The sequence below is a fragment of the Callorhinus ursinus genome, unplaced genomic scaffold, assembly GCF_003265705.2.
Source record: "Callorhinus ursinus isolate GAN/ISIS: 27379988/994484 unplaced genomic scaffold, GSC_fseal_2.0 scaffold15, whole genome shotgun sequence".
Lineage (NCBI taxonomy): Eukaryota > Metazoa > Chordata > Mammalia > Carnivora > Otariidae > Callorhinus > Callorhinus ursinus.
This window is the reverse complement of record NW_027397077.1, coordinates 4196137-4208014: the sequence shown is the minus strand read 5'-3', so window position 1 is coordinate 4208014 and position 11878 is coordinate 4196137. Positions and strand designations below refer to the sequence as shown.

At 50.6% G+C, this 11878-nt stretch overlaps 1 protein-coding gene across 2 annotated transcripts; it reads right to left on the bottom strand.

The window, feature by feature from the left end:
* On the bottom strand, positions 1-5205 carry FAM240A (family with sequence similarity 240 member A). 2 transcript variants are annotated; one of them, XM_073901755.1, is made up of 3 exons: positions 5099-5205; positions 4720-4865; positions 1-725 (listed from the first exon to the last, which is right to left on the bottom strand). In XM_073901755.1, the coding sequence occupies exons 1-3, from the start codon at positions 5129-5131 to the stop codon at positions 593-595; spliced, it is 312 nt and encodes a 103-aa protein (XP_073757856.1). In that variant the 5' UTR covers positions 5132-5205; the 3' UTR covers positions 1-592. The 2 variants fall into 2 exon arrangements, with proteins under 2 accessions (XP_073757856.1, XP_073757857.1); XM_073901756.1 differs by having other exon boundaries at positions 5106-5180.
* Positions 5206-11878: the final 6673 nt, after the last annotated feature.

Sequence of the window (11878 nt, the reverse complement as noted above, 5' to 3'; positions counted from 1 at the left end):
CCGTGGTGACCAGGCAACCAAGCTTTATTAATATTATCCTGATCTGATTGAAAGGTTCCAGGCAACCCTGCTTTGAGGAAGCCAATTAAATTCACATGAAGGAGAAATAGCATTAGATCAATTTCTTGGCAAAACCTTATTTTTACGACTATTTGCAATACAGCTATTTCTGTAGATGGGTGCATTTCTCTTCTCATAAAAGGAAAGTCAGAGAAAGGATCATGCGAAACTGTTTCTAGGAGAGATGTGGGAAGACACTGGTGGGCAATGTTTAAAGTGTGACCATGAAGATCAGCCCCCCACCCCCAGAGTGTGCTTAGAATTTAAAATACGTAGATTTTAAAATTAGGAGGTAATTATATGGAAATAAAGTATGCTGCATGGAGCTCTGGTATTAAATAATCTCATCTTTAGAGACACTTGGGCTAATATCCTGGCCCCATGTGGAATAGGCTGACTTGGCTGATCATTCCTACTTGGTGCCAGGGAGGACGTGCAGGTAGATCTGTAACAGGTCGGGGGGAGTGTGACACCTCTCTGGCATGGCTCCAGGACTCAGGCATTTGCAATGACTTCTCCTGGTAGAGCCACCTCAGTGCTTTGAATCCTCTTGTGTCAGCGAAGCAAGAAGCTCCCGGCCCACATTTGCCCGCTTTTCGGTCTCATCTGGATTGTTCCGCAGCCTCAGCTTGGCTTCCAGTCTCTGCTTCCATTCCTCTCTGAGCCTGAAAATAGAAACCAAATAGCTAGCGGGGCAACCATGTCCATGGTGGTTGGTTTGGGGATGCTTCCTTCCCTTTTTTACCCCTGAAGGTGTGTGTGTGTGTGTGTGTGTGTGTGCATTCAGTTTTTAAAAGGTATGCAGAGGACTAGAAATGTAAATATATGCATATTTTATATTTTATAGGTATATATTTAGCTCTCACTTCTGTTCAGCCTATTCTAGTCTTAATCCTTCAAACTTTTCCTTTGAGAGTGCAGTGTCTTTAAAGTATGGGGAGAGGGGCGCCTGGCTGGCTCAGTTGGTGGAGCATGCAACTAACTCTTGATCTCGGAGTTGTGGGTTCGAGCCCCAAGCTGGGTGTAGAGCTTACTTAAAAGTGAAGGAAAAAAAAAACCTTAAAAAAAAAAAAGCACGGGGTGGGGGGAAACCTCTGTCCATCTAGAATTGTTTACTTGGCCAAGCTATCTTTCAAAACCAGAGGTGAAATAAAGATGCCCTCAGCCATACAAAAACTGAAAGAATTTGTCACCAACAGCCTGTCCCTACAGGACAAGTTAAAGGAAATCCGTCAAGTGGAGGGAGAATGACACCAGTTGGAAATCGGGATCTGCACGATGGAGGGAAGGGCCCCTTAAAAGGTAATCAGTGTCTGAAAGCAAACCTGTTAATGATGCTGTGTGGGGTTTATGACATGTGTGGAAGCAGAAAGGCCAAAGGGGGAGCAGTGGGGTTCTGCCACTGGAAGCCTCTCATGCCCTACGGGGGACCATGCGGCACTAGAAGACACACCATGACAGAGATCCTAAAGCAACCCCTAAAATAACACCAAGAGATATCCTGGAAAAGCCAACAGAGGAGATGACATGAAATCATGACAAATATTTAATTAACCCCAAAGAAGGCAGAAAAAGAAAGGAATGAAGAACAGAGGAGAGACCAGGAGACAAATAGCAAGATGGCAGATTTAAACCCAATCGCACCAGTTAGCGTTAATGATATGAGCCACCCAATTAAAATGCAGGATCATCAAATTGAATAAAAACCAGTATTGAAATAGATGTCACCTGCAGGAAAATCACTTTGGATATGAAGGTGGCAATAGGTTAAAATTAAAAGTGTTAAGAGTTAATAGGACACTTAGGGAGTTGGGGCCAGGGTCCCCAACAAGAAAACAGGGAGCAGGGACAGCTCAGACAAAACCGTCCTAGTGTCCTGTTTTACAGCTTCGACAAGACCACAACAGCATCCTGTGGAGCAGCCTCTGCAGGAGTGACTTTTGCAAAACATCCTGAAACAAAACAATGAACCATAAAACCTTGGTCACTATCACGAGGTGAGGCAGTTCGTCTCCAGAGGGCAGCCCAAAAGACCAGCAACACGGGAACAATAACCCGAGATGCAGACCGGTGCATGATCAAAGCCCAGATTGGGGCACACCTTAGTGGCCAGTCCACAGGGGCCCACACTCAGGATGCTCAAGATAGTTCCTCGAAAGAGCTTACAAAACCCCCTAGATTTGAACGCCAAAATGGCAACCCTCTCGGGTCCCCTCCCTCTCCAAGAGCCTTGTACTATTGCTCAATAAACTTTGCTTTGCTACCCACCACTCTTCATCTGGTCTACCTCTTCATTCTTCGAAGCGCCATGACCAAGAACCTTGGGCACTAAGGGAACAAAAATCCTGCAGTAGCAAAGGATGGGAAAATATTCCATCTTAACCCCAATCAGAGAAAGCCGAATGGTTGTAGTAAAGTCAGACAAGGTAGACTTCAAAGGCGAGAACATTACCAAAGAGAAGGAGGGTCATTTTGCAATAAGGGAATCAATTTATCAAGAGGATATAACAATCCTAAACACTTGTATAAAAACGGAGCTTCACAATGGAGTGAAATGAGACAGAGCTATAAGGAGAAATAGACAAATCTGCAGTTACAGCTGAAGATTTCAACACCCACATTTCAGCCATCGAGAGAACAGGCAAGACAGCAGTCAGGCCATGTGAACACTCGAACAACACTACTGACCACCCGCTTCAGTCTGATGGAGGGCAGGGATTCTCCAACAGCCTTCTCCTCTTAGTGTCCACGGTAAAAGTAACAAGGAGAAACCCAAAGCACAGGGAGATCTGCCAACTCACCCAGAGCGCAGGGGCTGGGCTGTTCCCTGGCGTTCTGCCTCTGCTACATTCAATCCTGGACTAAGTGGCTGAGTGCAGGATGCAGGGGAACTGACCTTAGGCATGTTTTCCTGTCCCAGCCTCGGAACCACCTAATGAACTGGGACTGTCTTCTCCATCTGGTGCAGGGACTAGACGGAGTAGTGGGTAAGAGCAGAGACCCTCCAGAGAGGGGCATGCGTTTCAAATGGGAAGGGGAGAGAAGGATAAATAAGTTCGAGTCTCACCATCCCACCAGCTAGTAAGCTTATTTCCTGCAGGATTTTGCTAAGTGCATAGACGGACACTCTGCCCATATCTTTTCGTGTCTTAACGAACTGCAGTTTGTCTCGGAGCTGATTTGCTCACCCCTCAGCGTGCCCTCACTTTCTGCATCCTCTTCAAGCAGTTCCGCTGCATGGAGACCTTCTGTGTAATCCCTGGGGGACACATGCACATGCACGGCACACACACATATGCACAGTGTGGGCAGCATGCTGAGCGGCCTGGCCTGGGGAAGGGAGAGGGCAGGGACCACAGAAATGACTGACCGTCCTTCCACCTCAGCTTCTCGGAGAATCCCTGGAGGACATTCCCTAACATGACCCTCCAGCAGCCAGGACAGCCTGCTTCTGAACCTCGCCTGGGGCCAGGAATCTGGCCGAGCAGGTCTCCATGTGTAGAAGGGGCCGGTTCCCGTCTAGGGCTCAGGAGGGCATTTGGAAGGCAGCTGTGAGTTTCAGTGGTGTGAACTGGTGCATATCGTCAGCCCAGCAAGCATGTACCAGCAGCCTGGAGTCATGGCCCCTGCCGTCGGGCCAGCACACGGCTGCCCCACCATCCCGGCTGTGCCCTGTGCAGACAGACAGCAGCCGAGCTGTTCCATGAGGGGACAGAGGACCCAGAGGGACCGGTCCCTCACTGGCTCCCCGAAGCGGAGGCCGTGTGTGAGAGTGGTGAACTGCCTCTGTTCTCACAGCCACGGCAACCCCAGTTTGCCCAGGGCGTTACTGCCCTGCAGGGGGCAGACTGGCGGGCGGCTGCAGCAGGGAGTCGCACGCAGCACCTGGGTGACGGAATCCCTCAGAGAACCCCGCGGAGCATCCTGTGTCTTCACCCAAACAAGCACTGAGCATTGGTCACTGTCTCCTTGGCTTGGCTGCTTTTCACAGACACATCTGAGGACCTGCTCGCCAAATTTAGTGCAACCCTCAAGCCCTAGAAACAGTGACAGAGAGGAGAGATTTTTCCATTTATAAAGATACGAATCAAAGTGTCCATTTGCTAAGGTGCAAGAATGTTTAAAATTACTGTCTACTAGAGGTGGTGGCAGGAATATATGCAAGAAAAATGGAAATAATTACGTCCTCTAAGATGCCCATCTGGCATTCTTCTGGGAAAATCAGTTTTTTTCTAAAAAAAAAAAAAAAACCAACGAAAAACAAAAAGACGAGGGTGGTGATGCTGTGTCCATGTGCCTTCACGGTGGGGATGTTGATGGTGGGGGAGGTTGTGGGGGGGGGGCTGGGATATATGGGAATTCTACTTTCTGCTTAATTTTGCTGTGAACCTAAAACTGCCCTAAAAATAAGGTCTATTTTTATTTTTTTTTAAAGACTATTATTGAGAGAGAGTGCACACGTGCATGGGGGGGGGCAGAGGGAGAGGGAGAATCTCAAGCAGACTCCGACGGGGGGGCTGGATCTCACCACCCTGAGATCCTGATCTGAGCCGACATCAAGAGGCAGACGCTTAACCACCTGAGCCACCCAGGCGCCCCCAAAATAAAGTCCATTATTAAAAACTAATTTAAAAAAAGATAGACAAAGGCGCCACATACTTTCTCAGGGCACTTCTTCCCAGTCGGTACTCCTCGGATTCCCGGTAGCAGGTCTGCTTGAGGATCTCGCGCTCCCAGAAGCGCTTGAGTTCGTGACAGGTGTTCCCGCAGAAGACCTCCCGGCGGACGTACTGCTTGTTCATCCCCTGGAAAAGGAGATGTCCGTCGAACCCCGTGGAACATGCTCCCTCAGACCCTGGAGGGTACAGACTCTGCGAACCCAGCCCCTGCCATGTATTTGAGGCGGACCCCGGCCAGCCGCCGAGCCTCCCCCGGGGGATGGCGTCACGGTCTCCCCCGCCTGTTGCCGGGATACAGTGACGCCAAAGCCACGCTCCCGCTCGGAGCTCAGCATGGTGTAGGGGCACCCGGCAAATACCTCTGACCTTCCTTCCTCCTCCCTTTCTCCCATCTGAGAAGCATGGGCCTTCTCAACTTTCCATCAGCGGGGGTTGCCCGCCAGGCATTGGGTGCGCGGGCCGTTTCGTTATCCCTGCGTCCTCGTGAGCGGGCGTTCCCGTCCTCATTTTAGGGGCGAGACGTGTGAGGAGTTGCAGAACCTGCCTGTGGTCCCACGATGCAGAAGGCAGGCCGCATCCTTCTGAATGTTTTCAAGCCCTTCGCTGAAGGGGTTCGTCACACAAAGTGGTCCCCGTGTCTGACGCACCGGGAGCAGGCCGCTTTGGGGCGCGCGTGCGGGTGCACGCGCTTTTGTAGGGGGCTCTACCTGTCAGACACTCAAGAACGCTCACCGTTTTACACGAAGAAACTGCGCAACTTCCGGACCTCAGTGGGTCCAGCGGACAGGCCAGAAGCAGGGACTGGAGGGGCGAGCGGTGCAGGGGGAGGAGCAGCGGGTTATTGGAATGTCCGGGGAGAAGCTGTGACCAGGCGGTGGAGGCCAGGTTAATGGAAAGTGGACGGGTTCCCAGGGCATCTTGGGGGTGGCCAACTCCACCCGCCAAATGCGGATGAAGGGGTGCCCACGGTGGAGACTTCAGTGCCTGTGCACAGATGGAAAACAGCCGAGGAGGGGGCTCTGGGGAGGGGCCTTGAGCAGTGCTGGGCCGGTTGAGCTGCCTGGGTGCTAACGTTGGGGGTGGGGTGGGGGAATACTGGAGGGGCATCTTGGCCCAGGGTCTGGCGCTCAGCGGCAGGTCTGGACCACAGCTCCCTCACAGAGATCAGTGGGGGGTGCTGGGGCGGGGTGGAAGGAGAGAGGGTGTCAAGCCGGACCTTCACTCTGGACGTGTTTGTCCATTTACTTGACACACCTTCTGCTTGTCAATAAATTCTCCAGGCCTCCATTTTCTCAGCTTTAACCTTTCCCTGAAGGGGCGCCTGGGTGTCTCAGTTGGTTAAGAATCTGCCTTCGGCTCAGGTCATGATCCCGGGGTCGTGGGGTGGGCTCCCTGCTCAGCGGGGAGCCTGCTTTTCCCTCTCCCTCTGCCTCTCCCGCCCCCCCCCCGGCTTGTGCTCTTTCTCTCTCATTCACTCTCTCTCAAATAACTAAATAAAATCTTTAAAAAAAATTTCTCTCAAGATGTCATTTGATCATGAATGTGAAACTATTTAGCAATGTATAAATTTCTGAATAAATATAACTTGTGTAGTTTGTAAACCTCAAATTGTACAGGGCATAATACTATAATTAACAGTGAGTAGTAATAACCTCCCCCAACTTTCTATAGAGATGAAATAATTCCATTTCTCCTTCCTTCTGGCTCAGCAGCTGTTGGCCTTGGCTGCCCACTGGAATCTCTTGGGGAGCTTTGCAAAACCGGATGCCTGGGCTTCATCCCCAGGGAGTCTGATTTGAGCAGCCTGCGGTGCAGCCCTGTCATCTGGGTTTTTGAAAGCTCCCCCTGTGTAGTCAAGGTGAGAACTGCCATCTTGGATTGTGTCCTCTCGTGCGGTGGTCACGTCTGTGTCCAGTGTTGGTTCCAAGGAAGCTGAGGGGATGAGGGCTGGGCATAGAGGCCTAGCGATGTCATGGTCACAGCCATCTTTGCAAAGTGGGCACTATTTTCCCATTTTGCAGATAAGAAAACTGAGGCTTGGAGGTAGCAATTTGACTTGATCAAAGTCCTTTAGATGGTAAGTGGGGCCGCTGTCACTCTCAGGGCCCAGGCTCCATCCCCTGCCCCTAACTGTTCCCTGCGGAGGAGAAGAGTGACTTTCTTACCTGCTGGAAATGCTCAGTGATCTCATACATTCCTGGCAAAATAGCCCAGAGCTCACTGACTGCAGCCAGCCCCCCAGCCTAGAGCAGAATTTTTCAGAAACGAGGATATTCCCTGTCTTATTTCAATGTCCTAAGTGTTTCGCGGTTCTCAATAAATACCTGTTGAATTGAATAACTCCCTCCTCCTGCCACCCGGTTATCTTTATCCGGAAGGCCTGGCCTGGGAGTGGTGGTGGTCCCCCTGCAAGGCTTCAGGCATTGAAGGAAAGTGCGTAGGGACGTGGGAGGGACACTCCCATGTCACCTTGCCCTCCCACTGGCCCTGGAGGACCTGGCCAGTGCAGGACGCTGGTAGCGCATGTTTCGGGGAGGGCTGGGTGTGCAAAGGAAAGAACTCTCTGATCCTGATCATTTTGAGTTCATATGAAGTTTCTGGCATTCAGGGGAGAGTCACTTTGGGGAGGTAAATGCTCATTAGATTTTTCTTTCCCTACAAAATTTGGAGGGCTCATTTTTACTCTGAAGTTTGTTTGTTTGTTTGTTTGTTTTGGTTTGTTTTTGTTTTACTTATTTAGGAAAATAGAAGCCTGAGCCTGAACATGAATTGTGTCCAATTTCGGGGAACTTTACAGCCGCTCGCCCAGATGCACTAGCTGTGTTCGGGTCCGGGGGCTGACCGAGCTACAGACTTAGGAGCCAGGTTGAGAGAATTGCTGAAAACAAGGGAGGCCTCCCACCAAGCGCACGATCACCCTTGAGGCCAGACTGGTGGAATGCAGGCAGCAAGCTGGAGAAACCCCTCATACTCCGCCTGCTCCAGGCCCCTTTTGGGCTGAGCTTCTGGGGCTCCAGGCCAGGCAAGTCACCAAGAGCAAAGGAGGTTAAGGCAGAATCACAGACCCAACGCCTCGGGGCCAGGCACGCATCATAGGGGAGTGAAGCACTTGCACCCGGTAGGGAGCCCGGCTGCAGACACCACAGAGTCCATTCCTGCCCTATCCTTGAGCATCAGAATACATTTTCTTGGATCCTGCTGGCCAGAGGAAAGAAATCGGGCCCGTTTGCAGCCATGAATGTAATGTACCCAATACCTCTCTTACAGATGTATTCCCACCGTGTGCCCCAAGGACTGGCCTCCCAAACTGGCTGTAAATGCCCATCTGTGCTTCCCAGCCCTCCTCAGGGTGCCCTGTGCTCTCCAGCTCTCTCTCTTTTTGCTACAGAGAGACTCAGGGTCTGTCTGGGCCTCTCCCTTCCCCAAGCCACACCCTGGACCTGGTTTGCGGGTCTTCTGTCACTCTGTCCTGGCAGCTCCAGGAATCGGATATTTCATGAAATCTCATCTTGCCTGTAGCAGCTACGCAGATGAACCTGCCCAGCCTGATTAACGCAGTGTGCTCCCTGCTCACTCTGGGGACCCAGATTCACATCACGACAAGCAGGAGGGTAAGAGAGAGGAGAATGGGCAACCTGCTGGGGTCACCCCGGAGCTTCGGGATTCCCTTTAATGTGTTCTGCCCCTCCGTTCTATCATCTGTAAAATGGGATTGTCAGGAAGATTAAATCAGATCATGTTCATGAAAATGCCTAACGCAAACGTGCGTCAGGCATCATGCTGTCTGCTGGACGCTGGTGAACCCAGTCCTCTGATTTTCTCAAACTGTCGTCTGGCATAGGGACATCATTAGCCACAGCTAAGAGAGTATAACTGACAACCCTAAATTAAGTGTTGCTTTTCCTTATTCGTACATAATTTTGAATGTTTGGCTTCTCGAGTCTGTGGCTGAGATTCATTTAGCTTTGTCCCTGGTCTGTTGGGCACTATTTGGGAACACTTAGAAGACAAAGCAGAAGCTTTTCAGGTTTTGAGATCGGACAATGTCCCATATAGGATCATGCTCAGTGGAGCATTTGATAAAAGCTTCTGATCGGTGTTATTCTTTTTTTTTTTTTTTTAAGATTTATTTATTTGCGAGAGAGAGACAGAGAGAGAGAGAGCACACGTGTGGGAGGGGCAGAGGGAGAAGGAGAGAGAATCTTAAGCAGATGCTGCCCTGCGCGTGGAGCCTGACATTGTGCTCGATCCCACAGCCCATGAGATCAGGACCTGAGCTGAAACCGAAAATCGGACACTCAACAGACTGAGCCACCCAGGCGCCCCTGATCGGTGCCATTCTTATATCCTTTCGCCTCTGACACATCAGAGATGAGCCTCACCACACCCATTCATTGGGAGGTGCCCACATGGGTAAGAAGGAAGATGCGTGTTTTCCCAAGGAGGTGTGGAGTTCCCACTGGGGTGAAGGCTGGTGTCTGCCTCCACCCCCATCTGCACTGTGTTCTTTCACAACCTGGAAAATGTCGATGGCACAATGGTGAAAACAAGCAAGATCTACTCTAAGGAAAAAATGCATTTTGCTGTTTGACAAATTACCTCATCTTCTTCCCAACTTGTTCTAGTCATTGTCCCCAGTTTGACCAGAACTGGTAGCAGCTGCTGTCCCCAGTTGTTTAGCATCAAGGAAACAAAATTAATGACAACTTTACGAAAACATAAAAGTAAAAGAGGAAAGAGGGAGTTAAAGATATCTGGGGCTCCTAGGGGTGCTTGGGTGGCTCAGTAGGTTAAACAGCTGACTCTTGGTTTTGGTCCAGGTCATGATCTCAAGGTTGTGGGATCAAGCACCACATCAGGCTCTGTGCTCAGCTCGGAGTCTGCTTGAGATTCTCTCTCTCTCTCCCTCTCCTTCTGCCCCTCCCCCGCACTCTCTCTCTCTCTCAAATAAATAAAATTTTAAAAAGATTTTATTTATTTATTTGAGAGAAAGAGAGACAGAGAGCCTGAGAGAGCGCACGAGCAGGGGGGAGGGGCAGAGGGAGAGGGAGAGGCAGACTCCTCACTGAGCAGGGAGACCCATGTAGGACTCAGTCCCAGGACCCTGAGATCATGACCTGAGCCGAAGGCAGAGGCTTAACCATCTGAGCCATCCAGGAGCCCCTAAAATAAATAAAATTTTAAAAAAGATACATGGAACTCCTAAGCCCCCAACCCCCAAGGGCTGATAACCAGGCTAATACAGGGTCCCCCTCAGGTGATTCAGGTGTAACAGGGAATGAGCTGGGCAGACTCATCACATGGCACTACCTGTGACAGGAACTGGGTTGGGGGGTGGGACACAAGAAGAGTCACCTCACCCGTTCTGAGGGGTTCAGTCACCTGACCTGGTCTCAGGGGAAGGGACCTGCAGGATGAGTGAGTGGGAGCACCCAGGGGCACAGGAAGCAGAGACACTGCAGGGGCCCGTGATAAGAGCCCTGCAGAAGCGGGGGCGGGGGGGTGGCCTGGGGTGGGGGCGGGGAAGGGGACTGACTGCAAAGGGGCACTGGGACTTTCTAGGGTCATGGAAATGTTCTACATCCTGTTTCGAGAGACGGTTTGCCAAAACGAATCTAACTGTACACTGAAATCGGGTGAATTTTATTCATGTAAGTGATATCTCAATAAAAGCAGAGAAGAACTGTCTTCTGTCTTTGGGGTAGAGAGAGATTCATCCAAGTTCCCTGGTTCTAAGCTCTCAGGAGACTCTGCCAGCGCCTCAGTGTGGGGGTTAGCCCATTCCTCTGCAGGTAACAGGTGTTTCTGTGAGCATTGGTGTTTCGGGTTCCTGGCTCCTAAAATGAAGACAATTACTTCACTTTGCAGAAACATGACGAGGAAGATGTCAATAGTTGGAATGGCCTTTGGAAACACCGGGGATTGTCCTTGACAAACAAATGGCTCTATTCTCTCCATCCCTTCGACCAAGAACACCAGCCACCGGTGCCCTCCCATCGACAGAATCCACAGCGCTACATCGGACCCATCACCACCAACTGGGAAAAGCCATAACTCCCGTGACAATGAGGAACTTAACTTCACAAAATCAACTCATGCTTAAAGAGAAAGGCAGTACAGACCACCATCACAGCAGGTCAGTTAGACAGACTGGGTTGAACTTTGACCATCTGTGAGGCTTCTGTGCTGCACGAAGGGCCAACTAATGGTAGTGAGTCCACTAAAACAGGCACACTTGTCCCCCATGAGCCCTGATGCTGGGCAAACCATCTAATTTTCCAGCTCTCAGGCTACTCAGAGGACTGAACCCAAATTGAGGGATGTGAGCTCTTTTGTTTAAAGAATTTTGGCTTAGACTGACCATTCTTGTGACCCTTGGCTGGAGTGGCTCATTATAACCCAGCCAACCCTACGTGCCACCAACCTTGCACATCCAACATCTCATAAAAGCAGCTATTTTGTGATGATTTTCCACAACGTTCCGGAAAGCTTCGTGGAGATCATGGCTTGAAATAGAACAGAGGGTTCCGGTTCCAGATAAATGGAGGAAGCACACACTACCCCCTGTCTCTCCAAAGAAGGCAGGTCCAAAGACTGGACCAAGGCACAGGGCGGCTGACCGAGGACTCCAAAAAAGTAAACAGTCACAGGTGGGTTCGAGAAGATCAGAATCCCTATCGCCACTGAATGGTGGTGCCGAGTTTCCCGTTTTTACTCTGGGATCCTCAGTTCAGACTCAAGGCAGTGGGGGACCCAGAAGCATCACACAACCAGTGAGAGCTAGAAGTCCATGCCCCCGACTTCTAGGGAGAAAGGAGAGTCGTAATGCTTAGGGAACGAGGAAAATCACGTGATTTTCCTTTCTCTAGTGTCTCTGGTCTCTAGGAAGTTCGGACGTGTGGGAGGTTCCGCAATGGAATTGACCCCATGGCAGTAGCCAGGCTGCAGAGATGCAAAATTTTTCTTCTTCAGTGGCCCTTGCCCTTGACCCCAGATGTTAATGTAGCACTTGAAGCACTCAACAGACCAGGTAACCAAAGCCCTGGCTTCTGGCCGAAGGACTGCAAAGGGGAGTCCAGGGAATTGGAAATTACCAGGGAGAGATACTATGGAAGGGGCAGACCTTGGGAATGAGACCC

Excerpts from the sequence above, each read along its gene's own strand:
- FAM240A (XM_073901755.1), bottom strand. The coding sequence starts at position 5,131 with ATGGGAGAAAGGGAGGAGGAAGGAAGGTCAGAG. Across the intron at positions 4,866-5,098 it reads AGGAGGAAGGAAGGTCAGAG|GGGATGAACAAGCAGTACGT; the intron begins GTATTTGCCGGG and ends CTCCTTTTCCAG. Across the intron at positions 726-4,719 it reads GGAAGAAGTGCCCTGAGAAA|GCTCAGAGAGGAATGGAAGC; the intron begins GTATGTGGCGCC and ends TTCTATTTTCAG.